The sequence below is a fragment of the Tarenaya hassleriana genome, unplaced genomic scaffold (assembly GCF_000463585.1).
Source record: "Tarenaya hassleriana unplaced genomic scaffold, ASM46358v1 Cleome8, whole genome shotgun sequence".
Taxonomy (NCBI): domain Eukaryota; kingdom Viridiplantae; phylum Streptophyta; class Magnoliopsida; order Brassicales; family Cleomaceae; genus Tarenaya; species Tarenaya hassleriana.
Genome location: NW_010970490.1, coordinates 4,276,232 through 4,298,103, shown reverse-complemented (window position 1 = coordinate 4,298,103; position 21,872 = coordinate 4,276,232). Strand labels below are relative to the sequence as shown.

General features: G+C 39.0%; 6 protein-coding genes and 2 long non-coding RNA genes across 11 annotated transcripts; 3 read left to right on the top strand and 5 right to left on the bottom strand.

Annotated features, from left to right (window-relative positions):
- Window positions 1–17: 17 nt before the first annotated feature.
- LOC104802982 (UDP-arabinopyranose mutase 2-like) lies at window positions 18–2,370 on the bottom strand. Its single transcript, XM_010526824.2, has 4 exons — window positions 1,960–2,370; window positions 883–1,133; window positions 614–782; window positions 18–506 (listed from the first exon to the last, which is right to left on the bottom strand). The coding sequence occupies exons 1-4, from the start codon at window positions 2,299–2,301 to the stop codon at window positions 189–191; spliced, it is 1,080 nt and encodes a 359-aa protein (XP_010525126.1). The 5' UTR covers window positions 2,302–2,370; the 3' UTR covers window positions 18–188.
- A 670-nt stretch (window positions 2,371–3,040) lies between these two features.
- On the top strand, window positions 3,041–4,965 carry LOC104802980 (uncharacterized protein C9orf85 homolog). The gene is made up of 7 exons (XM_010526821.1): window positions 3,041–3,177; window positions 3,280–3,401; window positions 3,507–3,559; window positions 3,699–3,762; window positions 3,876–3,918; window positions 4,010–4,057; window positions 4,561–4,965. Exons 1-7 carry the CDS (start codon window positions 3,097–3,099, stop codon window positions 4,816–4,818), a joined length of 669 nt encoding a protein of 222 aa, XP_010525123.1. The 5' UTR covers window positions 3,041–3,096; the 3' UTR covers window positions 4,819–4,965.
- Window positions 4,941–7,632, bottom strand: LOC104802981 (solute carrier family 25 member 44). Its single transcript, XM_010526823.2, has 6 exons — window positions 7,405–7,632; window positions 6,196–6,577; window positions 5,908–6,104; window positions 5,542–5,686; window positions 5,305–5,461; window positions 4,941–5,193 (listed from the first exon to the last, which is right to left on the bottom strand). Exons 1-6 carry the CDS (start codon window positions 7,461–7,463, stop codon window positions 5,168–5,170), a joined length of 966 nt encoding a protein of 321 aa, XP_010525125.1. The 5' UTR covers window positions 7,464–7,632; the 3' UTR covers window positions 4,941–5,167.
- Window positions 7,633–8,000: 368 nt separating this feature from the next.
- Window positions 8,001–10,769, top strand: LOC104802979 (COBRA-like protein 1). Its single transcript, XM_010526820.2, has 6 exons — window positions 8,001–8,358; window positions 8,821–8,900; window positions 9,002–9,458; window positions 9,610–9,766; window positions 9,857–10,137; window positions 10,268–10,769. The coding sequence occupies exons 1-6, from the start codon at window positions 8,274–8,276 to the stop codon at window positions 10,558–10,560; spliced, it is 1,353 nt and encodes a 450-aa protein (XP_010525122.1). The 5' UTR covers window positions 8,001–8,273; the 3' UTR covers window positions 10,561–10,769.
- A 228-nt stretch (window positions 10,770–10,997) lies between these two features.
- LOC104802978 (protein SPIRAL1-like 3) lies at window positions 10,998–11,729 on the bottom strand. Its single transcript, XM_010526819.1, has 3 exons — window positions 11,582–11,729; window positions 11,288–11,505; window positions 10,998–11,189 (listed from the first exon to the last, which is right to left on the bottom strand). Exons 2-3 carry the CDS (start codon window positions 11,498–11,500, stop codon window positions 11,100–11,102), a joined length of 303 nt encoding a protein of 100 aa, XP_010525121.1. The 5' UTR covers window positions 11,501–11,505; window positions 11,582–11,729; the 3' UTR covers window positions 10,998–11,099.
- A 3,107-nt stretch (window positions 11,730–14,836) lies between these two features.
- LOC104802975 lies at window positions 14,837–17,623 on the bottom strand. 4 transcript variants are annotated; one of them, XR_770125.1, is made up of 6 exons: window positions 17,531–17,623; window positions 17,202–17,262; window positions 16,520–16,676; window positions 16,223–16,370; window positions 16,065–16,136; window positions 14,837–15,877 (listed from the first exon to the last, which is right to left on the bottom strand). It is a non-coding gene; the product is annotated as an uncharacterized LOC104802975 (long non-coding RNA). The 4 variants fall into 4 exon arrangements; XR_770126.1 differs by lacking the exon at window positions 14,837–15,877 and adding an exon at window positions 15,884–15,902; XR_770124.1 differs by lacking the exon at window positions 14,837–15,877 and having other exon boundaries at window positions 15,920–16,136.
- LOC104802976 (protein LONGIFOLIA 2-like) lies at window positions 16,364–20,717 on the top strand. The gene is made up of 5 exons (XM_010526818.1): window positions 16,364–16,655; window positions 17,410–17,441; window positions 17,541–19,259; window positions 19,347–19,497; window positions 19,758–20,717. Exons 1-5 carry the CDS (start codon window positions 16,496–16,498, stop codon window positions 20,513–20,515), a joined length of 2,820 nt encoding a protein of 939 aa, XP_010525120.1. The 5' UTR covers window positions 16,364–16,495; the 3' UTR covers window positions 20,516–20,717.
- On the bottom strand, window positions 19,454–21,872 carry LOC109116198. The gene is made up of 6 exons (XR_002023731.1): window positions 21,809–21,872; window positions 21,235–21,371; window positions 20,252–20,344; window positions 19,922–20,041; window positions 19,690–19,826; window positions 19,454–19,545 (listed from the first exon to the last, which is right to left on the bottom strand). It is a non-coding gene; the product is annotated as an uncharacterized LOC109116198 (long non-coding RNA).

Genomic DNA, 21,872 nt, shown 5'->3' with positions numbered 1-21,872 from the left:
GATTTCAACACAAAAGGGGTATATTTCTATTTATTGAAGAAAAAACCTCAAAGGATCCCAAGAAGAAATCACCGGAGAGTGAGGTCGAAAGTACAGACACAGACTTTCAAACTCCATATGACTGTCTGAGATTATAGTAAAGATAATTTTGAGCTAAATAATTAACCAAAACTATGGAGGTAGGCTCATCAAGCCTTGCCATTGGCTGCTGGGTTAAGCTCATCCCAAGCCTCGATCCATGTGACCATAGCTTCTGAAAGCTTGTCAAAGTAGGGATCTATGGAACTGAGCTTATCCTTCACCATCTTGGAGAGCTCAATGTAGCATTGTTGAACAGTGGTGCACTCCTTTGAAAGCTTCACGTTCTGGAAGAATGGGATTATCTCTTCTTGCCAGAAAATGCCTTTGTATTCCTTCTTCAGGTTCACAAACGGGTTGCTCGCCTTGCTGTGGTAAATGTAGGGCAAGCCTGTCTTCACACCCATGCCCAGGTGGTCACAGATCACCTGAGGAGAATTCACCCAAAAGGTATATCGGTAATCCATTCTGAGGATAAGAAATTAACGACGGCTATATTCCAAACGAGTTTCAGAGAGATGAGAAAGATACATACCTTAACGCACCAACCAGCCCACATATCGTCGTAGCGTCCAATAGGCTGGCCATCACCCATGAGACCAAAGTACATGGCCGGGCCAATCAACTCACGGTCAAAGGCCAAGTTCATACCACACATTGGGAAGAGGGTTCCCTTTGGGATGGTCAAGACAGCATCCACATACCTAATTATGTGATAAATAAACACGTTAGCAAAGCATGCCTATAACTTGCAAGAAAACACTGAACATGGACAAAGATCGGTGAAAAATATGGTTTTAGTACCTGGTGTTCCTCTCCATAGGTTTCACGAGTTGGGTCGGGGCATCATAGTCAGGGATGTTTAGCCAGAGACCATGAGAAACAGCGGTAGGAATTCCCTCACGGAGACTGAAAGGGTATCCACGGACGAAATCAGCACCCTCACGGTAAGGATCGTACAAGGTGTTGAAGAAAAAGGGGGACGATGGAGAGAGAAGGTTCTTGATGTGTTGCTCAAGAGCGTTAATCGCTTTGCCTGATGGGTCCTGGGCAACCTATACACGAAAGGGAAGTACAAACAAGAAAACCACAGAATGATATCCAAAGCCTGACAAGTTCCAGTCATCAGTTGTACATGAAATCTCAAATGTCCAAAATTCGTTTAAAGAATACATATTTTAAGATCTAAACACGAAAGACCGAAAGGCAGATATTCTTGATGAACACATTACATGCGGCTGGTAAACTGCTTAATTTATGGAATCAACATCAATTGCCTGCAGATCCTCTACCAGGGTACTCAATCTATGAACATTCTCACACAGACACATCACTTGTGCTGCAAGAATACAAATCTCATTGTGTACTGAAGCTCGTCTTAGGACAGGCGCCACAGACATCAGGACACCAAAGAGAAACTAAAGTTAAGAACTTTATTTCCCTAACCTGTCGGACAATGATATGCGAGTACATTGTAAAGTTAACTATCATGACACAGATATATCAGCTATACGATGTGAGAATCCTGGTCAAAACAAAGTCAATTCCTTTTCAATAGAGCAGGCATTATGAGACTTCCAACAAATAAACAGATCGAGACCCACTAACGATATGGATATTTAGATCCAACTCAAAACAAAAACTTGACCTTGCTAAGCGGGATTTCATCACTAAAATTTAAGATCTGACAACGATCCGGTCAACGGATCTCGCATCAAATCTATCAAACTTTTAAAAACAAAGAACCAATCAGAACTTAAAACAGAACCCATGAACAGATATCGCGCTTAAATGGACAAAACTTAAGCGCCCAGATGGCAGATGCAGGTCAAGTAGGAGAACAAAAACCAAGAAAAGAAGATCCACAATTCAGTAACTTACGAAGCAATCATCGTCAATGGTAAAGATGTACTTCTTCTTGGACACCATGTAACCGAAGCACCGACAAGCCGAGTCCTTGAACGAAATGCAATTGGATTTCGGACCCAGGATCCGGTTGATATCGTTTCTGTTGTAGAGCTCGTAGTCGAACCCTTCAGGAACATTGATCTTCTTCGACGGATCCCCATCCTGGACGATGATCAGATGGTAGGGTTGGAAAAACGGCCTCCACATCTCGAGGAAATCGAGGTTCCGGATCGTGGGGATGACAATGTCGAGCTGCTCCTTCAGCGCCGGCGTCGGGTTCACCGGGATTCCAACGGTTTTCGCCGGCTCAATCATGTTTCTCGGTGGGGGGAGAGATCTCGGATCGCGGTCGGACTTATCCGTTTGCGATACGCGTTTTTTGGTCTTTCGTGTTTGAAACTGAGATGAACAAGGGAGACCGAGGTTTGTATTTATTCACACAGGTTGGCACGTGCGAGGTTTGACACGTGTCAGATGGAGACTCGTTTCTTTATTTTTGAAGAAACAAAATTAACATAACCCCAATTTTGAGAATCTGATATCCTACCAAATGATTAGTAAAACCTTTTGGGTTTTTTTTCTTTCTCAAAGATATTATTAACGGAATTTATTTTTACGAATCAGTTAACAGTTTATTGCGAAAAGAACTGAAAATCTCTTAATTGAAAATCCCAGCAAAGATAATTTTGGAATGTAACTAACATATTTTTTTACCGGAAAAATGTGTGTTTCATATGTGAATTCGGATTAATTTGGGAATTAAATTGGCTGAAACCGGCCAATTAAATGCATAGATAAATGTATTTTGCGTTGCTTTTTGTGGAAGAAATTATTAAATGCATAGATAAACGTATACACATGTGTTTACAGAATCTCATACGAGGAACATAAATATCTGTCATATGGTATATTTAATTCGTCTTCCTGGTTATGTTTAGAATACCGGAAAGTCGGTGGGTGTAAATTGGAAACCAAACCGGATTCAATTTTCCGGTTCAAGCTTAAACAACATTGTACCAATTTAGACCGCAACTCACTAACTTCACTTAGGTCAATCCCTCTCCTTATGTTTGTGGGACAAAACAGAAGATCTCGCCGGACACGAGGAAGATGAGTTCACGGCGAGGAGCGCCGAAGCACCAGAACAAGTTCGCGTGGAAACCAAACGCTGGAGTCAAGATCAACGAAACGGTACTGTTCTGTCGACCATTCTCGACGATTTAAAGCCTTTACGGCAAAAAAAAAAAAAAAGGTCTGGTTTTTCCTTCTTGTTGATGTTCTTTGATGTTTCAGGAAGTCGGTGGTCGGTTCAGACCGTTGTCGGATATCACCGGAGTTTGTCCTCGTTGTCGGGAGCAGATCGATTGGAAGCGCCGTTACGGCAAGTACAAAACCCTAACGGAACCCGCCAAATGGTGTGAATGTTGATTCTTCGGCACCTTTGAATTTAGGGTTTTTTCTGTCGGTTCTGCAAATTCGTTGTTGAATCTGAACTGAAAAGATTGTTTCTTTGGGCGCAGTCAGAAGTGTACGAAGCGCAATGTTCGTCAGGCGTACCATAAGTTATGCAATGGTTAGGGTTCTGCCTTTGCCTTGTTATCTTTGTTTACAGAACCAGAAAGTGTGTTCTTGAGTAAAAGGAGGATGGATTAGTAATGATTTAGATTACGGAGTAGTGATGTATATGCCATGGTTATGAAATCAATGTATAGGTTGTGCCAAGGAGCAGAACGTGTGTGCTAAGTGTTGCTGTCGTGTTGATCAAATTGTCGGAAGGTAAGTAGTTGTTTGGCTTCCAAAAGAAAGCTTTTTCCTTTACTTCCAGTGGAGTGTATGGTGCAGATTTAGTTTGATTTTTGTTTGAGCTTGTCTTGTTCATGATTTTATAGAGATGTTTCGGAAGTTGAGGCTGAGCAGAAGATGCTGGAAGAGGTCCGTATTCGTTCTGTCTTGTGGAAGCCAAAGAAGGACTGGGAAATGGGAATTCTGTTTAAAGTTCGTGTTTTTTACGAATATCTTGCAGGCTATCAAGAATGCTAGGGAAAGAGATAGGAGATCGCTTTTGCGCGCTGTGAGTTTCTCAATCATTACCACTCTTCTAAGTATGCATGCATATCTCAGACAGACAAAGCATAGATATGAAGTGCAGTTACTGTTTCTGTCTTGAAGTGCTATAGATTTGCAAAACCTTCAGTCCATTCACTCACTAGAGTCCTTGAGATGGGCTCATGTGGTTTTGAGATTTGGCGAGTCATTGGTAATGCGAGATGCTAATTCAGCAATGGTATAGCACCGACAATGAAGTTATCTTTGTTGGATTACGATAGTTGAACCAGGACCGGTCCAGCAAATATTCTACATATAAGACAGCACGGACAGGACGTCGTGCCCGTTCTAAAGAATCAATTGGGAATTTGTCTGCTCACTTGTTTCAGACATGTGCTGAAGAAGACAATAGATATCCGACCATTATTTACAAGCACATTTGTCTTGCGATTTTGTTTTGGGTTTTTGTTTACGTTGTGTTTTATTCTTCTACTTAATTTGAGGAGTTTGTGCATTTGCTTGACACAGATGAACAAGGAGAACAATCCCAAAAAGTCGGATAAAGCTCCAACCAGGAACGACGGCAAGGTCGGCGACATATTTCCTTCGATATCTCTCGAAGAGTATGCAAACTCGGGAAGAATCAGCAAGATCGGTAATAGTAGTGTCCGCGATCAAGACCATGATGACGATGACGACGAAGAAGAAGATGCTAGTGGACCTGACTCCGATGAGGATCATGCCGTTGATGATGCAGAGGAGCCTTACTCTCAACAACATGAGTGAACTCCCAAATTTTGGAACAACTATACACTAGTGTTTTGTTTATGTTATTTCATATATTATCCATTCAGATCATGACAGTCATGGACATAACTATGTTTAATTCGTGAATAAGGTAATGAATGTAAGAATATCCTATATATTGATTCATTCCTTATCATCATATCACCTTCATGGAGAAAGCCGTTTCTTCTTCATCAACTACTCACAGTACGCACAGACACAAGAACAAAACTCAAAGAATGACAAGATACCTGAAAGAATGAATCATGTAATCAGAGTTAGATGGGCTCTCTCAGATCTCAATCAGGGATGTTCTCATCCATTCCCGTCGAACAGAGAAGGAAGGATGCTACTCATCTTTAGCGCACAAACGCTCTGCAAAAAGTAAAAAAAGGATTGAGATGAAGCGACTGTTATAACGAAACTCGGTGTGTTTTCAACCATGATGATGATTCGGGTTTTAGGTTTTCGGGACAGGGTGCTTACTCAGGTATTCGTAGGTAAGGATCATCGAGGTTCCCCAAGCCGACATGCTGAAAAATCTCGGGCCCAACCCCCTATATAATCCTTTCCACCCGTCCTCCGCTATCAGATTCTTCACCACTTGTCTAGCAGAAAGCCTTTCCTCTTGATGCCCCATCACCTTCACAGAGATACAAGTGCTTCAGTATAGATAACATCATAAATTTACAAGATGTACGCTGAATAGGTTTTTGCTGATACCTGTAGCCGTGTTTTGATAGTGTCCAGAGGAGTCGTAATTGAGGATGCTGTAGCACCTGCGATGATTCCCCCACAAGCCTGAACAAGCACAATTTTCGACTGACTTGGAGCAGCAACCTCTGATTCCCCACCATATCCTAAGAATCTGCCCAAAAGCATTCAGAGAGGAACAGTAGCTCTAGTAACTAAGAAATTCCTTAGATAATTCTGCAGAAAATTTTGATGCAGAAGATTCTTATCAGCCCAAGACACAGCAACATATCCTAATAACCACCCATATACATTATCTCGAAACATCCATTTGAAATGAAACCTAAGGAGGTTGAATCAAAGTTTATGACCAATTATCAAGCATTTATGTCTAACCTCCAGATGAGACGTTGGCTCGACCCATAGCTGGCCCACCAAGCAGCACTTGATGGGGAATAGGTCATGACAGACAGACCAAAACCCCTGTATAAGCCCCTTACACCATCTGACTTCATAACTTTTCGAACAACATCAAGACCACCGGTATATGTCGCATGACCCGAGAATCCTTGCACCATCAACTTTTGGCTAACCTGCAAAAAAGAATGAGAAAGGATTTCAACAACGCCTGTTTCTCCAACTAGAGCAATATGTGGCCATAAGACGAAAACTAACAAGACATACCACATCGATTGGGACAAACACTGCCTGTGAGAAAAGAGAAGCTGTCATGCCAGCAATGCCATTTGCTATTGCCGCCTGTGTAGGTTCACTGAACTTGAAGGGTTCGACCAACTTAAAAGCAGCAATTTTTGTGGTCTCTAAAGCAGTAAGAAAAATTATCCTTGCAGGTATTGCGCCTGTAATTACAGTACCAAAGCCTCGGTACAGACCAGGAATACCCTCATTCTTCAGCAAGCCTTTCACGACAGAAAATGCATTTCTTTCAGCAACATCTTTAGAAGCGACCTGAAGCCTGGTTTTCACAACTGACACAGGGTACAGAGCCACTGTGACGCCCGTAAAGAGGCCAGCTCCAACTACATAAAATTTTGTTTTGTCAAGCCTGCATATAAAAGAGAGACATGAACAAGGGATTTCTTCTCAAAAGGAAAATTTCAAATAATTCTTCTACAACTTGAAATTGTCATCGTGCTTCTAATAACACTGGTAAATCAGGATCTATTAGGAGTCTTTCACCCAGAATTTCCACAGATTTGAAAGTTCCATGATCCATTACATAGAAAAAAACTGTGCTCATACCCATAGTTAGTCTTAACGTTTCTGCAACCAATCTTTCCATGAGAACAAACACACATCTAAAATCTATTGCAGAGAAAGAGGATTCCGGTGTTACGCCATCGTGGAAATTTTTTCATAGTGAACAAGGACTCTCGAGATCCAAGAACTAAAACTTTTCAACCTAGGAGTTTCACAAAACAGATTGAATCAACAGAAGTGTAGCAGTTACATGAGAAAATCACATCAATGGACAAATTTGAAACAGAAAGGAACCCTAGACCTAGACGAAGATTTAACACCTACCAAAACTTCCACCAAATCTTCACAAGAAAAACACTTCGATTCAAGAAAATCTAATCACAGACACCAGCAATTTATCTGCTATTCATCTAGGAAATCTAATCATGTCTTCCAGCTAATATTCCCAATACAAACCTCCCACTTCGATATCCGTTTCTAGCCGAAAAACTCCCAAAGGAGAATCATCCGACAGACAACCAATCGCAGAACAAATCGCATTCGAAACAAAATTCGGGTCGGAGCAATCAAACGATGTTGAACTGCAGCACAGAGAAGAAGAAATCGAGCCAGAAAACTGGCGACTCGAAGACTAACAACAGTAGAGAGTCTAGAGACAACAAGAAAACGTACTTGTCCCAGTTAATCTCCGTCTGCACGAAAGATTCGACACGAGAGCTCGGCCTGCTCATGACTCGCGTGCGACGGAACTGAGTCGAGGTAAAGAATTTGCTCACGACTCAGGAAGAAGGCATCTGCATCAACGGAGACCAGGTGATGAAGAAGAAGTAAGAGCAGTTTTTTTTTCCTTCTTGCAGATTTCTTGGAGGCAAAATAAAAATGGAATTCCGTGCCGAGAAAAAGCCCTTTTTACAAAAACAAAACTGGCGATTGCAAACGCAAACGCGTTTCACCAAAACTTCGGCGTTTGAAGTCAATTCCACCCGGCCATGCTATCACCCGAACAAAATAAGGTAGAGAGATTCCATGTTAAAAGAATTCCCTTTTATTCACTGAACCGGAAATTAAACCGGGTTTTACATGTACTGGACCGGATTCCGGTATGGTTATGTATCTGGGCTTGGGCTAAAAAACCAAAATCAGCGAGCGTCGAGAGTCAAAATCATTGGATTATGTAAAATGGCTGAAGGCCGTGAGTGGCCTAAATGCTTGTGCATTAAGTTAAATTACTACACTTGGCACACCATTTTCTCTTTTCCCACTAAAGCAAAGCAACCTTCTTTTGGCAAACCCTGCAAAAACCCACAAGAAAAAAATCTAAACTTTTTCTGTGTGTGTATATAAATAATCTTGAAAACTAAAGTAACAAAGATTTAGAAGATAATTAATCGCCACTTGGGTGATTTCTCTTTCTGGGTTTTCTCTTTCAAACCGTGTTTAATCTCGTGTCTTATCTCCTAAGCTTTCCCCTAGCTTATATACGCTGAGCTTCATCAGAGAAAGATTTAACCCAGGAGAAGAACAGACTTCGTCAGGAGGAAATGGCTTTGTTGCGTTGTTCAATCTTCCTCAGCTTTGCCATTTTGGTGATCCTCGTATTTTCTTGGTCATGTTTTACTACAACAGGTGCGCCAATGGAAGAAAAAAACCTTTTTTTTGTTCAGAAAAGCTCAACTCTATGTGATTTTCTTTGTTTCTTGTTTTGTGTTGCCTCTGTTTTCTAGGGTTTGTTTCATGTGTTACTGCAATGCGCCTTTGGGTTTCTTTGAACTGGAGAAAGGTGTCCTTTTTTTTTTTGGTAAAGATGGAGTTTTTCTTTTACCCTTTTCTTAGTTAGTTTTGGAAAATTTTACTACTAGAGGAATGGCATGGAGTTTGGATTCCTCCGGCCTTACTCTTCTTCAAGGTAGAAAATGACAGATTAAGAAAATCATGATGAAATTTTCTAGCCGTTGGTTCTCACTACTGTTCTCACAGGGAAGACCTTCTGATATTAAGTTTCTGTGCCCTATTACAGGAAAAAAGAATCATCTAAATCAAGAAATAAGGCTTAAATCTTTGCTTAATGTGTGCGTTCAATTGTTTCAGAAGCATATGATGCTTTAGACCCAGATGGGAACATCACCATCAAATGGGACATCATGACCTGGACTGCAGATGGCTATGTGGTATGCCTTAGTTTCATTTCCAGTTTCCGCTGTGTTTTTAATGGAGCCCATTTTTTGTCTTTCAAATGTCAGAACTGCAGTCTCACAATGTTGTTTCTCAGGCCGTGGTAACCATATACAATTTCCAACAATATCGACACATACAGGCTCCGGGTTGGTCTCTGGGGTGGACATGGGCAAAGAGAGAGGTTATATGGGGTATGAATGGAGGGCAAACTACTGAGCAAGGAGATTGTTCAAGATTCAAAGGAAACATTCCTCATTGCTGTAAGCAAGATCCTACAGTTGTTGATCTTATGCCCGGAACTCCTTACAATCAGCAGATTGCAAATTGCTGCAAAGGTGGGGTTATAAACTCATTTGCACAAGATCCTGCAACCACTGTTTCGGCTTTCCAGCTTACAGTAGGGCAAGCTGGAACCACAAATAAGACGGTTAGGGTACCGAAGAATTTCACTTTGAAAGCTCCAGGTCCTGGCTATACTTGTAGCCCCGGGAATATCGTCAAGCCCAGCAGATTCATCAGTGCTGATAAACGCAGAATCACTCAAGCATTAAGTAAGTTACCCTTTATCAAGAATATACCATTTCCCTTCTCATTTCTCTAGTGGGACGTTGGATTCATCAGTGTGTATCAGTATATGTGGCACTGCTGAAACCGAAGATTTGATTTTTCTTTTCGGGTTTTTTGGATTTTGTTTTGTGGCAGTGACTTGGAACGTTACTTGCACATACTCGCAATTCCTGGCTCAGAAAACACCCACTTGCTGTGTCTCGCTTTCATCATTCTATACTAATACAATAGTTTCATGTCCAACATGTGCTTGTGGATGCAGAAAAACATCAGAGACAGGAACTTGTGTAGAGTAAGTTCATATAAACTCTTCAGTACCTTTGTATCTGTCACTTCTGGGTATTTTTTTTCAGATTTCAGCTCTTGTTTCTGATTCGTGCAGTCCAAAAGGTCCACGGATTGCATCGGTGATCCAAAGTCCCGGGAAGAATTCTTACATGCCACCTCTTGTCCAATGTACTAATCACATGTGTCCGATCAGAATCCACTGGCATGTGAAAGTTAACTACAAGGAGTATTGGAGGGTGAAGATCTCAATCACAAACTTCAACTACGTTATGAACTATTCACAGTGGAATGTGGTGGTTCAGCATCCGAACTTTGATAACCTCACTCAGATCTTCAGCTTCAATTACAAGCCATTGACTCCTTATGCTTCCATAAGTACATTGTTCCATCTATGGTTTCATGTTTCCATACTTTTTTCATTCCTCATGTTCAGAGAGAAACAATGTAAGAAGAGTTTTGACTCTTGATGCTTTTGCCTTTTGCATTTTTTTTTCTTTGGTCACAGATGATACAGGCATTCTCTGGGGAGTGAAGTATTACAATGATCTGCTCATGCAAGCCGGCCCTTCTGGTAATGTACAATCAGAACTACTTTTCCGGAAAGATCCTTTGAGTTTCACACTCGAGAAGGGATGGGCATTCCCGAGAAGAATATACTTCAACGGAGACAACTGTGTGATGCCTCCTCCCGATTCTTACCCTAGGCTGCCAAATTTCGGTTCATCCCTTATCGGTTCTCGGCCAGTAGCCGTCTTGACATTCTTGTCAGTGACAGCTTTCCTTCACAGGAACCTGTAAAATCCTGAAATGCAGAGTTAGCTTCTGCAAATTTTGATCATCTCTTACAATAGAATGGTGGTGGGCTTGTTTCTTTTGGGATTCTCCTTGTCTGTAACATCTCACACTTGCTGCAAACTAACAGGAGCTGAGAGTAACGTTTCATTCCATCATTCATGGTTTCTGTACATGACAGCAGAGTTGCCTTTTTCTTTTCTTTTTCTCTGTTATTGTGGATCAAGAAGAATGAGACAATGAAGGGTAAACAAACCTCTGCTACAGAACTCGAGTTCGGTCTATGTCCGAACAACGTATATCATGTAATGACGCTGCAATCAGATTACCTAAAAGAAAATAAAGATTATGTTTACGTTTTTGTTTGCTTCTCTCTAGTTTTGATTTTTTTGTGGAAACACTGTCAAGATGCAGTCTTTCAAGGATCAAAAACTCCAAAGAACGAAATTCAAAAGAGACGAGGTTAACGATTCAACCCAGAAAAAAAAAAGGACAATTCTTGATGATGATTTACATTTAATCGATAGAATTGCAGGGGGGGAAATTCATTTTCCAGGTGAGGAAGCGCCTCCGAAGAGGTAACCAAGGGAAGATCCACCGCCAGGAGCCGCATGAACCTTGGTAGATGGTCGGTCCTGTTCACAAACCCAACACAGGTTTCAACCATATGCATTGTTATCATTCACATACATACAGATATACATACATATATATATGTATATGCTGATCATACCGTGAGGAAGTTGCCACAGTTTTGCCCTTCTGATCGGACGTAGTTGTTGGGGCTTCCCCTCACACCTGCCGGGATCTGCTTCTCCTTTGCCTCTGAATTGACACTGGCTGGGGGGGCGGTGGCGGCGGGTGGTGGCTGGGAAGGAGCTTCACCGGATCCAAAGAGATATCCCAGAGAGCTCTGGCCTCCACCTGCACTCACTCCTCGGCCCATCTTCTCTGCAATGGCAAATGCATTAAATCAAATGACAAAATCGAATGATGTCGGAGGTACAGATTGGATTCAAGGTTTTACCTTTCTCTTGTTCCTCTTCTTCGTCTCGTCCGGAGAGAGAAACAGGGGAGCATATACGCGCCTATATACATACATATACGTATGGGCGCGTATGCTTGAAGAGAGAGAATGTGTGGTGAGAGAGAGATGGGGTTGTAGTCATGGGAGGCACGTGTCTCGTGATCTCATAATTCAGATTTAGTATCAACACAGAACTGTTCTTCACCTCCAAAATTTTCTGAACCATGGCTTTAGATTTGTCGTTAACACGTTTTTGTCGGAAAACTGGAAGCAAATCCACATCCATGTATGTATGTATGTATGTATGATAGACATACAACATAGGTATAAGATATTTTAGTAGTGATGCTTGAGGCATAGCTGTAGACTTTTGGTTTATTAAAACACACGAAATGTCAAATGGGCTTTTATTGGGCCGTAAAATTGGGCCGTAATATTGTTCACATAGACCCAAAAGCCCAACCAAAAAAAAAAGATTAATTTTTCAATCAATAAAAGCTCCATTTTTTTATATTCTTACAAGTTTCTAAATTTGGACATTGATGATGTGTTCGAGAAAACAAATGTAATACAAAACTAAATAATAGTGTCGTGAAAATTTTAACTAAAAAAAATGAATCAAAAAATCGAAATCTCTATCTATGTTCCAACCATATCAAATGTTTTTTTTTGTAACAAAAAAAAAAACATGAGCACGTGAAATAGGCGTGAAGCCGAAGAGGATCTCAATGCATTTTCGGATCAAGAAAAAAGAAAAGGAAATGTCAAATCTAATGTTATGGAAAATCTTCATCTCCTCGTACGTTGGCCCTCTTTAGTCTTTTCATTTATCTCTCTCTTTTCTTCCCATTTTTTCATTATATTCGATGAATTTCTTATTTTATTTTCTCACCAAAAAATAATAATTCGATGTCATGTTTAAGAAGTAATGGCAATATAAACAGTTATTAGAACACGGTTAAATATATTTGTTTAAACCCGATTTGGTTTGGTTTGGATAATTTTCGTCTTAATGTAGTTAGATTTAATACAAGGTTTGGTTGTTTGGTTGTTCATTGTTTTTCTTTGTTTTTTTCCTTTCTAATTATTCGTTTTGAGGTAAGGAAATAATTATCAAATTTAAAAATATAATTTTGATCCAAAAGATTAAATGAATGAAAACTATGGGAAGTGTGACAAATACTGTTCACAAAATGGGGTATGGTTTTGTTTTTGTTTTTGTTTTTTTTTTCCCTTTTAGACGCAACTTCCATGAAAAATTCAGACAGAACACATGACTTTGGCGGATCGTACGGATGGTATTAAGTATATATGATCGTCATCATCCTACGGGCAAGATTTCATTGTTGACCCTTTGAAGATTGAAGATTTTCAGTGACGATGAAAGATGCCAGTTGACATGTGAATCAACCATCATGCATCATCCCCTTTCAATACATACATACCGATATCTTTGTTATATAACATATAAATAAGCATATAGATACATATTGTTGATAAACCAATACTTTTAATGAAGTCCATGTTGGTTTATTAAAGTACGTACCGTATTTTATGTTTTTTTTTAATGTCCTATGTGACCTACAAGTTTGGGTTGCTGGAATTCTTTCCGTCTACCCTAAGCTTACATATGGAAGTTTAATAACAATATAGTTAGTATATTATTCACTCTGTTTCCAAATAATTGTTCTTTTAGATTATTTCATATTTTTTAAAAAAAGAGAAAAAAATCATATATATCCTTATTTAATGATAAACACAATGTTATTATTAATAATTTATTAAAATTTGATAAAAATAAAATTAAAAACTATTATAAAAAATGTCTTGAAAATATAGAAAATAAACTAAAACTACGAATATTTTAAAAAGAAAGGAGAAATAACAAGAAAGGAATCTTGACTTACCTCTCTCATGTCCCTTAAATATTATTTTGGCCTTTGGAATGCGTATCCTTTCATTAGCGGTAACCCTACTCTCAATAGGTGGTAGCATATACATACACATATATATATATGATTTTGTATTGGCAAACTCAAAAGGAAGAAACCCCAATGTGATTAAACAAAGGGTGAAAGGTGTGGGTGATAGATAAGTGGGATCATGTGCCAATAATTGAAGTAAATTGACCTTTGGAACTTAGCATAGAAGAAACCATTTTTTAATTTTGAGTTATTATTATTATTTGATATATATATATATATATATAGAGAGAGAGAGAGATTTGCTTAGTTGGTTCCCTACCAAAGCCTCATCTAAATCCATTTGCATCATGTGATTTTGTTCCCCTTTTCTTTAATTATTCCTTTGTATCCCTTTTCCTTTCACTTTGAAATTCCTTTGTCCATTTACCTGTTGTTTTTTTCTCCTTTTTTTTTTTTTTTTGTAAATCTTAATTTCTTATATCATTCACTTTTCTTACATATCTAATACATTGTCACAAATTTCACAATTCCTCCTCTGAATTCAAAATTTCCTCAACTCCGTGTACATAAAAGTGTCTACGAATCATATATATACATATGGTTTTACAAAATTCACATCATTTAAAAAAACTTTATGATATATGATCCTTACGTAGTATATTGTTGTTCTAATTTATCTTGCATAAATTAATTTGTGTGGAGCAAATTAAGAGTAAGCGTTATTATGTGATTTGTTTTTTGTAATAATTGAGTGTTAATGGAATGCTTACTGCCAAAGATAATGGTGAAGTTGATGTTTCCATTAGTGGCTTAGGGCGCACGCAAAAAGCCAACTTGGAGAGAACAATTTCCCAAATTAGGGTTTATATCCAATTTTTGCCCCTTTTTTTCCCACTCCCTTAGGGTTCCCAAACACACCCCCATATAAAGAACATTAATAAGTGCATTAATGAGTAAACAAAACGTTGCATCTCCTTTAAAATTATTACTCCCTTCAATAAATGTCGTTTTTTGTTTGTAAATAGATATTATTTTAAATTTTCTAAATGTTTTTTTATCTTTAATGAAAAATATCTAATTTTAATAAAGTATTAATGAAATGTGGTTTAATAAGAATATATATGACTTTTTTTTTTATATTTTCTTAAAAATTGTGATAAAATCTAAAACGATATTTATTTAAAAATCAATAGAGTACATTCTAATAAAAAAAATAAAATTTTTAAGAAACTATTTGAGATCATTTGCATTCTTTTAATTTTAATAAAGTATTATAATTATTATTATTATGGAAATAGGAGGCTGATACATGATTTGAAAGTCCCACCTATATCCCCCCATGTGTGGTATATTCCTCGGTACTTTCGTAGCCCAACCAAATCAGTTAACATTAATTTGCTCACTTAATTAGCCAAATCAAACAAAAGAAATAATCAATTAATTAAATCCTAACGGCTCCACCTTGTTCACAGCGCATAGTCGAACAAGGCACGTGATTATGCACACGAAAACTTTTATGATCAGTACATCTCAAGGACTTTATCATACAACATCTAATTTAGTTAGAAAACTGACCACTTGTTTTGCTGCCTCTTTTTATTGAAATTTTAATATCTAACTCATAATAAATATAAAATTCCCAAATAAACAATAAATTACTTGAGAAATATATTTGATAAAACCCATGAAAAAAATATCAATAACTCTATATTTACCCAAAATTAGGTTAAAACCAAAAAAAAAATGGGTGACTTATCCGGTGAAGAATGAAGTAGAGCTACTTCCTAATCCGGATTCGAATTTTTATTTGGTGAAGGCATTCACATGAATTTATCCGATCCTCTGAAAAAACGTGGATTCGATAAATTCCCCGATTATAAAAAAAAAAAAAAACTCTTCAAGACTACATTGCCCACGAAACCCACATTCGTTCTACTGTAACGCAGACAGACAAGACACTTATCTACCAACTTTAAAACGACTGTCTGTAATTTCAAATTTAGTAATAATTATGCATTATTCTGTCTTTTTTTTCCCGGTGGTCGGTAATTATTATATCTTCAGGGAAAAAACCTTGTAAAATAATAAAGTATCTCCTTTTCACTAATTTAAATATTTAGTATGTCCATTTTTTTTAAAACAAATTCCTTGTAATAAGGCCCACCAATCCGAGACCATGCAAAGCTTATGTTCCAGTTCACCAATCCACAGTCTTCATATAATTTTAAGTTATGAATAATATTTTTAATTATTTATTTATGGTTATGATATTTCATAATTATTAGTTTCTCCTTTTTTTTTCTGCGTTCCTGACAAACTCCACATGCACATGTAGAGAGACCCACCCCACATTATTTTGTCCACATGGATTCTGTAAGGAAACTTAGCTATAAGCCCTGTCACATAAAAATGATAGAATCTAATTTTTTTTGGTTAATTTTCATTTATTCTTTTCTTATATGTTTGAACACGTTATTTATACTTTTCCATTCATAAAATAAACTCTTATATACAAGTATAATATACAGAGATACACGTATACAAGTGCAGATACATACCTGTATAAATATGCTTTCAAGGCCTCCATGATAGTTGTAGCCTTGCCTTGCCTTTCCTTTCCAAAGAGAAACCTCCTCAGAGAAAAGAAACAAAAGAACATATGTGAGTTCGTTTTTTCTTTTTCCACTGTTTCTTTCTTCTTCAAGGAAACACCTACCAAGAGACACAACGCAGAGCTTAATCTCTCTCTGTCTGGTCATAATTCTACAAGAAACATAACTCTGTTGAATGTTTTTTTTGGGATTTTTTGAGCTCTTTCTCTTTTCTGTGAAGAAGATTCACTCATCTCTGCTCCTGTTTTCCACCTGATTTTAAAAAAAAAAACCTTCCAAGTAAACACCCAGAAGAGAGAAAAAGAGCAATGCAAGAACAGGGAATCTAAGTTTGATGAATTTGTTCTGGACAGTGAAACACAAAGAAGAGAAGAAAAATGTCTGCAAAGCTTCTATACAACCTGTCTGATGAAAACCCTAATCTGCACAAACAGATTGGGTGCATGAACAGAATATTCCATGTGTTCTACCGGCAACATTACCCGACGGCAAGACAAGTTTCCGGTCATGACCACAAGGCCCTGCCTCCAGCTCCAGGTACTCCTTTTTAAAACCAACCTTCAGAAAGAAGAAAAAAAATCCAAGAAACCTCTCTTGTACAAAACAGATATAATAAGATCAACTAAAAACTTCCAAAATGTTTAGTTATTTATTTTTTACCACTTAAACCCTTCAGCTCATTGAATTTTTCTTCAAGCTTTAGACTTTTGGTGCAATTGTATTGTTATGCTATGAACAACAACAACAACAAAATATTATTATCTGTGAAAATGGTTAGAAATACAGTTTTACGCCAATTTGTGAGTTTTTTGTGTAATTTTGGTCCTTGTCCCATGAACGAGGACTGAGGTTTGGTAATAATCACACAGGTTCAGAGGTCTTGGAAATTTTCTTAATTTAAAAACGTTGGAGCTCAGTCAGACCAGTGAGTTTTTTCAACCAAAGTGGTTGTACGCAATTCAATATTTATGACTAAATCTTAGGACGTTTTAAGGACCACTAGAATCAAAGTAGTTGGACAGGACCATGAACACAACTTGGCCGAAGATGATGCAACAAAGAGAAAAGAATTCGAAGACTTACCACTAATTGGGGACAATAATCCATGAAACGCAATATTCTGCAACTCTCCACCAAATTATGTCTGTAATGTCAACATGATGCAAGAGAAAACACATTTGCAAATGTTAGTTGACGCCATAAACCCATGGGACTTCATACTGAAAAAGTGTAGCTAATTCTCCACCATCTCAGAATAGGTGGAAACTGAACAATTATGCGTCTTTTGCAGGTGAAACAAGCGACAACGTCGGTGAAACCAGTGTAAGACTCATAAGCAAAAGTTCATGTTTGAGGATGACATAGAGATTTGAGAAAAGAGAGTTCAGGAAGTAAACTAAAATGTGACTTACGGAATTGCAGGAGAAGAGTAAGAGGAAACCAGTGAAGGAGAAGCAGAGGGTCTCAACTGAATCGTCATCAAGGCCCTCATTTTCATCTTCACCGCGTTCGTCCAGCTTCTCATCTGCAGAAGTCAGCACGGCTTCTAAGTTTGAACCACCACCACTTTTGACTCAGATGAACGATGGTGCAAATTCCATGAGAGAAGCACCCAATGGATCGCCACGTTGTGGAAGTCTCGCGCAATGTGACCTTAGGGAGCTGGTGAAAGGCTCCATTCACAGAGATACAAGAACCAAAGATGAAGCTTTCCCTCGGCAACCCAACACTGCCAGGGCAAGTGTGTCTTTTCTCAAAGAATCCTTACGTTCACCATCTCGGAGTTCCAGCGAATGGAGCGAGGGCCGACGAGCTGCTGCTAGCCTCAACGATAGTCCCCGGCTCTCTTACGATGAGAGAGATTTGAGGAGCAATGGGTACAAGACAGCCACAAAACTGAGAGAGACTCCAAGGTTGTCACTAGACAGTAGATCAAACTCCTTCAGAAGTTGTAGGACTGATGCAAGATCAAATTCCTCACTGGAAGATGGAAAGGGGCAACAACAAGAGCCTGCGACTCACAGGAGAACGACATCGAGTGTTGTTGCCAAGCTGATGGGTTTGGAAGTCCTCCCAGATACTACGGCAAGCAATCACAATTGCTCCTCAGGAGCATCAGTTGCAGCTGATGACAACAGACAGAACCACTTTTGTGACTCTCCAAGGCCTTCCCATGTGGAAGCAGCACAACAGAGATCAAGAGCCGCAGATTCTCTCAAGAAGATGACTCCTGCTTCCAGATTTCCATTGGAACCAGCTCCATGGAAGCAGGTGGATGGCACCAAAGGACGAGATTCATCTCATAAAACCTCGGCAAAAGCAGCCGACTCCACACTGACAGTGTATGGTGAAATTCAGAAGAGGTTGGCGCAGCTCGAGTTCAAAAAGTCTGGAAAAGATCTTAGAGCTCTTAAGCAAATACTTGAAGCAATGGAGAAGACGCAGCAGTTGTTAGATGGTAGAAAAGATGATACTCTGAGTTCGACCATGCTGCCAAGCAACGGATCCACTCTTGTCCAAAGAACTCAGCAACCAACACCAGCTGTTAATATAGTGGCCAAAAGTGCTGCCTTACCAAATCTCCAGGTTAGCAACTCCACCAGACAAATTCGAAAGGGAATGCAAGGGAAGCCAACAGCCATGGATCTAACGCCAAGGCCAGGGATCTACAGAGGCCAACTTGATTCCACAGCGAAGAATACTAGCAGTAGACCATTACGATCGAAGCAAACTTCGGTGGAGTATTGTTCTATGAGAAGGGACATGGACAAGTCAGGCAGGAGCCAACATAATGTTGGCCCTAGATTGCGACAAAAGAAGCTTGGGTTTGAAAGGCAGTCTCGGCCCACAACTCCCACATTAGAGGCAGGCAAGATCCAAAGGCAGCTCAGTAGGCAGCAGACAGAGCTAGCCTTCCCGCGGAGAAAACAGGGTACAAAGTCTCGTAATTCGCAGCAATCCGTTGATCAGCTGAGCGATGCAAGCAGTGACCTGAGAAATCTCAGTCACCAGAACGATGCAAGATCACTTAGATCTGACAGCAACGTAAGCTCAGTCTCAAATGCTGACATTGAGGTTACAAGCAGATACAGGTATGACAGGCCCTGTGATATCTCAGAGCAGCACACACCAAAACAAAAGGTATGCACCATCTGCCTCTCACTCTTATTCACTTCACAAGTAAATTGCTATAATTCTAATTAAACCCTCGTTGTTTGCGGTCCTCAGAGTCCAGATTTGGGATTTAAGCAAGACGAACCCATGCTAAGACATGTGAAAGTTACGTTGGAGCAACCGAGCCCAGTTTCAGTACTTGATGCAGCCTTCTATGAAGATGAATCCCCATCCCCTGTCAGGAAGATATCCATTGTCCTTAAAGGTGAGGCACTTAACTTCACACTGGTACCCCACTACCCCTTTGCCAGACCTGGAGAAATAGATGCAACCGATTTGGTAACTGATAGCAAAATACTATATGGCTGGCAACTCCAAGTTCACCTATACTAATTCATTATTATACTTAAAGAAAATACAGATAGATAACAGTGTTATGTTTGTTTGACGTTCTAACCTTCTTTTGCCTACATAAAAGCCAACCCAGCATTATGCTAACTCCTTTACGACTTTCTCTTGCCACAGAGGATGATATTCTAAGTGCTGAAGATACAAGCCAGACGGCTCTTGGCTTCAGAAGATCCGTCGTGTTGCCTAAAAATGACAGAAGGTTAACACATACAGAGTCTGACCTTGTTGAGTGCTTCATGGATGAAGTTGCATTCATATGTGACATAAAAAACACTGACCACAAGTACATCTCGGAGATACTGTTAGAATCAGGGCTCCTGAGGGATCTAGAATACAGCATGATAAGCATTCAGTTGCACCAATCACGCCTTCCAATCAACCCCAACGTATTCTTTGTCCTGGAACAAAATAAGGCAAGTGATGTACTTCTACAAGACAGACACAGAGGCAAAGGAATTGGCCAAATAAACCATACTGAGAATATCAGGAGGAAACTCGTATTTGACACTGTCAATGACATTCTAGCCCAAATATTCATAGCAGAAGGTTTTACCAAGCCACAAATAAAATCAAGCCCGCTTTTGGAGAAAAGATCAAGAGGGAAGTACCTTCTGCAAACTCTGTGTTCAGAGATTGATCGGTTGCAAGCTAACAACTCTAAGTGTAGCTTGGACGATGATGAAGATATCATATGGGAAGACCTACAAAGTCAAGGTATGAGCTGGAGAGATTTTGAAGGAGAAATTCCAGAGATAGTGTTAGACATTGAGAGAATGATTTTCAAGGACTTGATCAATGATGTCGTGACAAGCAAGGTAACAGCTGTTCGAGGAAGGTTCAGTGGACAACCCAGGCAGCTATTCCCGTGCTAGTTGTCTTGCCTGTTTCACAATACTACTAAGATGTTTCCCTTTCCCTAAGGATAGTGCAGAGAGATAAGTGAAGTATCATTTTTAGAGGTTATTTCTAAGTTGACAATAATGTGAAGACAGATTGTTTCTATTTCTAAGATACATGTAGAAGCTCACTAAGATACGTGTATAATGCAATTAATATAACTGTGTCTATTTCTGATCCTGACACATGATAACTGATACTCATCAAATGCATTTTCTCTCTGTTACAACACCAATCACCAGAAAGTTAAAATCTTACTGATAAAAGTAGCACAAAAAGCCAATGGTTGCATCAGGAGGAGGATCACACAACACGGGTTAATTCACAAATCATTTATGGAGCACAGACATAGAAGAAACAAGGTTACAAGAAGGCCTTCATATAGAGTAAGCGTGAGCCCAGCATCACAAATTTGGAAAATATAAGCCATTATTTCTATGAAAAGCAAAGACCGGAATCTAAGAAAATAGCCTATTTGGCCGTTTCCAGCTTCTAAATCGACCATGAAGAATGGTCACATCCAAGAAATAGATCATTAAGGGTACCCAAGTTCCTATGTTCTTCTTCAGGAAACTGAACGAATTTCCTTCAAGAGGCTACATCGAGATATGAAACATCAATAAGGGCCAGCCAAAAAGCTAATCCATATATTCACACGGTAATCTTTCATTCTTTTGTGAACTTGATAACCAACCTTTTATATATGCTCTGCCAGTGAAAGACAAACACAGATTCACGAATTCTGCAGCCATTTCTTTTACTCTTTGCATTCCCCATTGATCTTCATGGTACTATTTTCTTTCCTTATTGATCTTTTAGTGTACACCTAACCTGCAAATTATAATTCAGGAGTCTGCTTCTCATTGTAATATGTAAGCCAAATTTTCAAAGAATTCCTAGCGATAAACCAAATAACATCCTTGAAGGACAAAACTCTCCCTCCCTTTTCAGGAGTAAAATCTTCTTATAAGGATATTTTCATTTTTCATGTTTTGGATGCCACATAGTTGTCTATGAATCTCCACATCATGATGATGAATACATCAGTTTCAGGTTAAAAAACAAATAAATTGATTGGTCTGAAATAATCCAGTCTGACAGGTCAAATTTCTAAGCACAAACAATTTGAATATCGAGATATAGCCCCCGGCAAAAGCATAAGAGAAAGCTCACTCCAAACAATACACATGGAACTTCAACAGATCATTGATCCATTTAACAAAAATTTCATTTAGAAAGAATATTTCACGTGTCTAGCAGGCGCATACCTCCAATGATGTCAAAGACCAACCATCTTTTCCTCCAGCAGTTTGAAATTAGTAAATTTCTTTC

Excerpts from the sequence above, each read along its gene's own strand:
- LOC104802978 (XM_010526819.1), bottom strand. The coding sequence starts at position 11,500 with ATGGGCCGAGGAGTGAGTGCAGGTGGAGGCCAGAGCTCTCTGGGATAT. Across the intron at positions 11,190-11,287 it reads ACTGTGGCAACTTCCTCACG|GACCGACCATCTACCAAGGT; the intron begins GTATGATCAGCA and ends GTTTGTGAACAG.
- LOC104802979 (XM_010526820.2), top strand. The coding sequence starts at position 8,274 with ATGGCTTTGTTGCGTTGTTCAATCTTCCTCAGCTTTGCCATTTTGGTG. Across the intron at positions 8,359-8,820 it reads GTCATGTTTTACTACAACAG|AAGCATATGATGCTTTAGAC; the intron begins GTGCGCCAATGG and ends CAATTGTTTCAG. Across the intron at positions 10,138-10,267 it reads GACTCCTTATGCTTCCATAA|ATGATACAGGCATTCTCTGG; the intron begins GTACATTGTTCC and ends CTTTGGTCACAG.
- LOC104802981 (XM_010526823.2), bottom strand. The coding sequence starts at position 7,463 with ATGAGCAGGCCGAGCTCTCGTGTCGAATCTTTCGTGCAGACGGAGATT. Across the intron at positions 6,105-6,195 it reads TGTTTGTCCCAATCGATGTG|GTTAGCCAAAAGTTGATGGT; the intron begins GTATGTCTTGTT and ends TCTTTTTTGCAG. Across the intron at positions 5,687-5,907 it reads AGCCAACGTCTCATCTGGAG|ATTCTTAGGATATGGTGGGG; the intron begins GTTAGACATAAA and ends GCTTTTGGGCAG.
- LOC104802976 (XM_010526818.1), top strand. The coding sequence starts at position 16,496 with ATGTCTGCAAAGCTTCTATACAACCTGTCTGATGAAAACCCTAATCTG. Across the intron at positions 16,656-17,409 it reads GGCCCTGCCTCCAGCTCCAG|GTGAAACAAGCGACAACGTC; the intron begins GTACTCCTTTTT and ends CGTCTTTTGCAG. Across the intron at positions 19,260-19,346 it reads AGCACACACCAAAACAAAAG|AGTCCAGATTTGGGATTTAA; the intron begins GTATGCACCATC and ends TGCGGTCCTCAG.
- LOC104802980 (XM_010526821.1), top strand. The coding sequence starts at position 3,097 with ATGAGTTCACGGCGAGGAGCGCCGAAGCACCAGAACAAGTTCGCGTGG. Across the intron at positions 3,402-3,506 it reads CTAACGGAACCCGCCAAATG|TCAGAAGTGTACGAAGCGCA; the intron begins GTGTGAATGTTG and ends CTTTGGGCGCAG. Across the intron at positions 4,058-4,560 it reads GGAGATCGCTTTTGCGCGCT|ATGAACAAGGAGAACAATCC; the intron begins GTGAGTTTCTCA and ends TGCTTGACACAG.
- LOC104802982 (XM_010526824.2), bottom strand. The coding sequence starts at position 2,301 with ATGATTGAGCCGGCGAAAACCGTTGGAATCCCGGTGAACCCGACGCCG. Across the intron at positions 783-882 it reads CCTATGGAGAGGAACACCAG|GTATGTGGATGCTGTCTTGA; the intron begins GTACTAAAACCA and ends TCACATAATTAG. Across the intron at positions 507-613 it reads GGGCTGGTTGGTGCGTTAAG|GTGATCTGTGACCACCTGGG; the intron begins GTATGTATCTTT and ends AATTCTCCTCAG.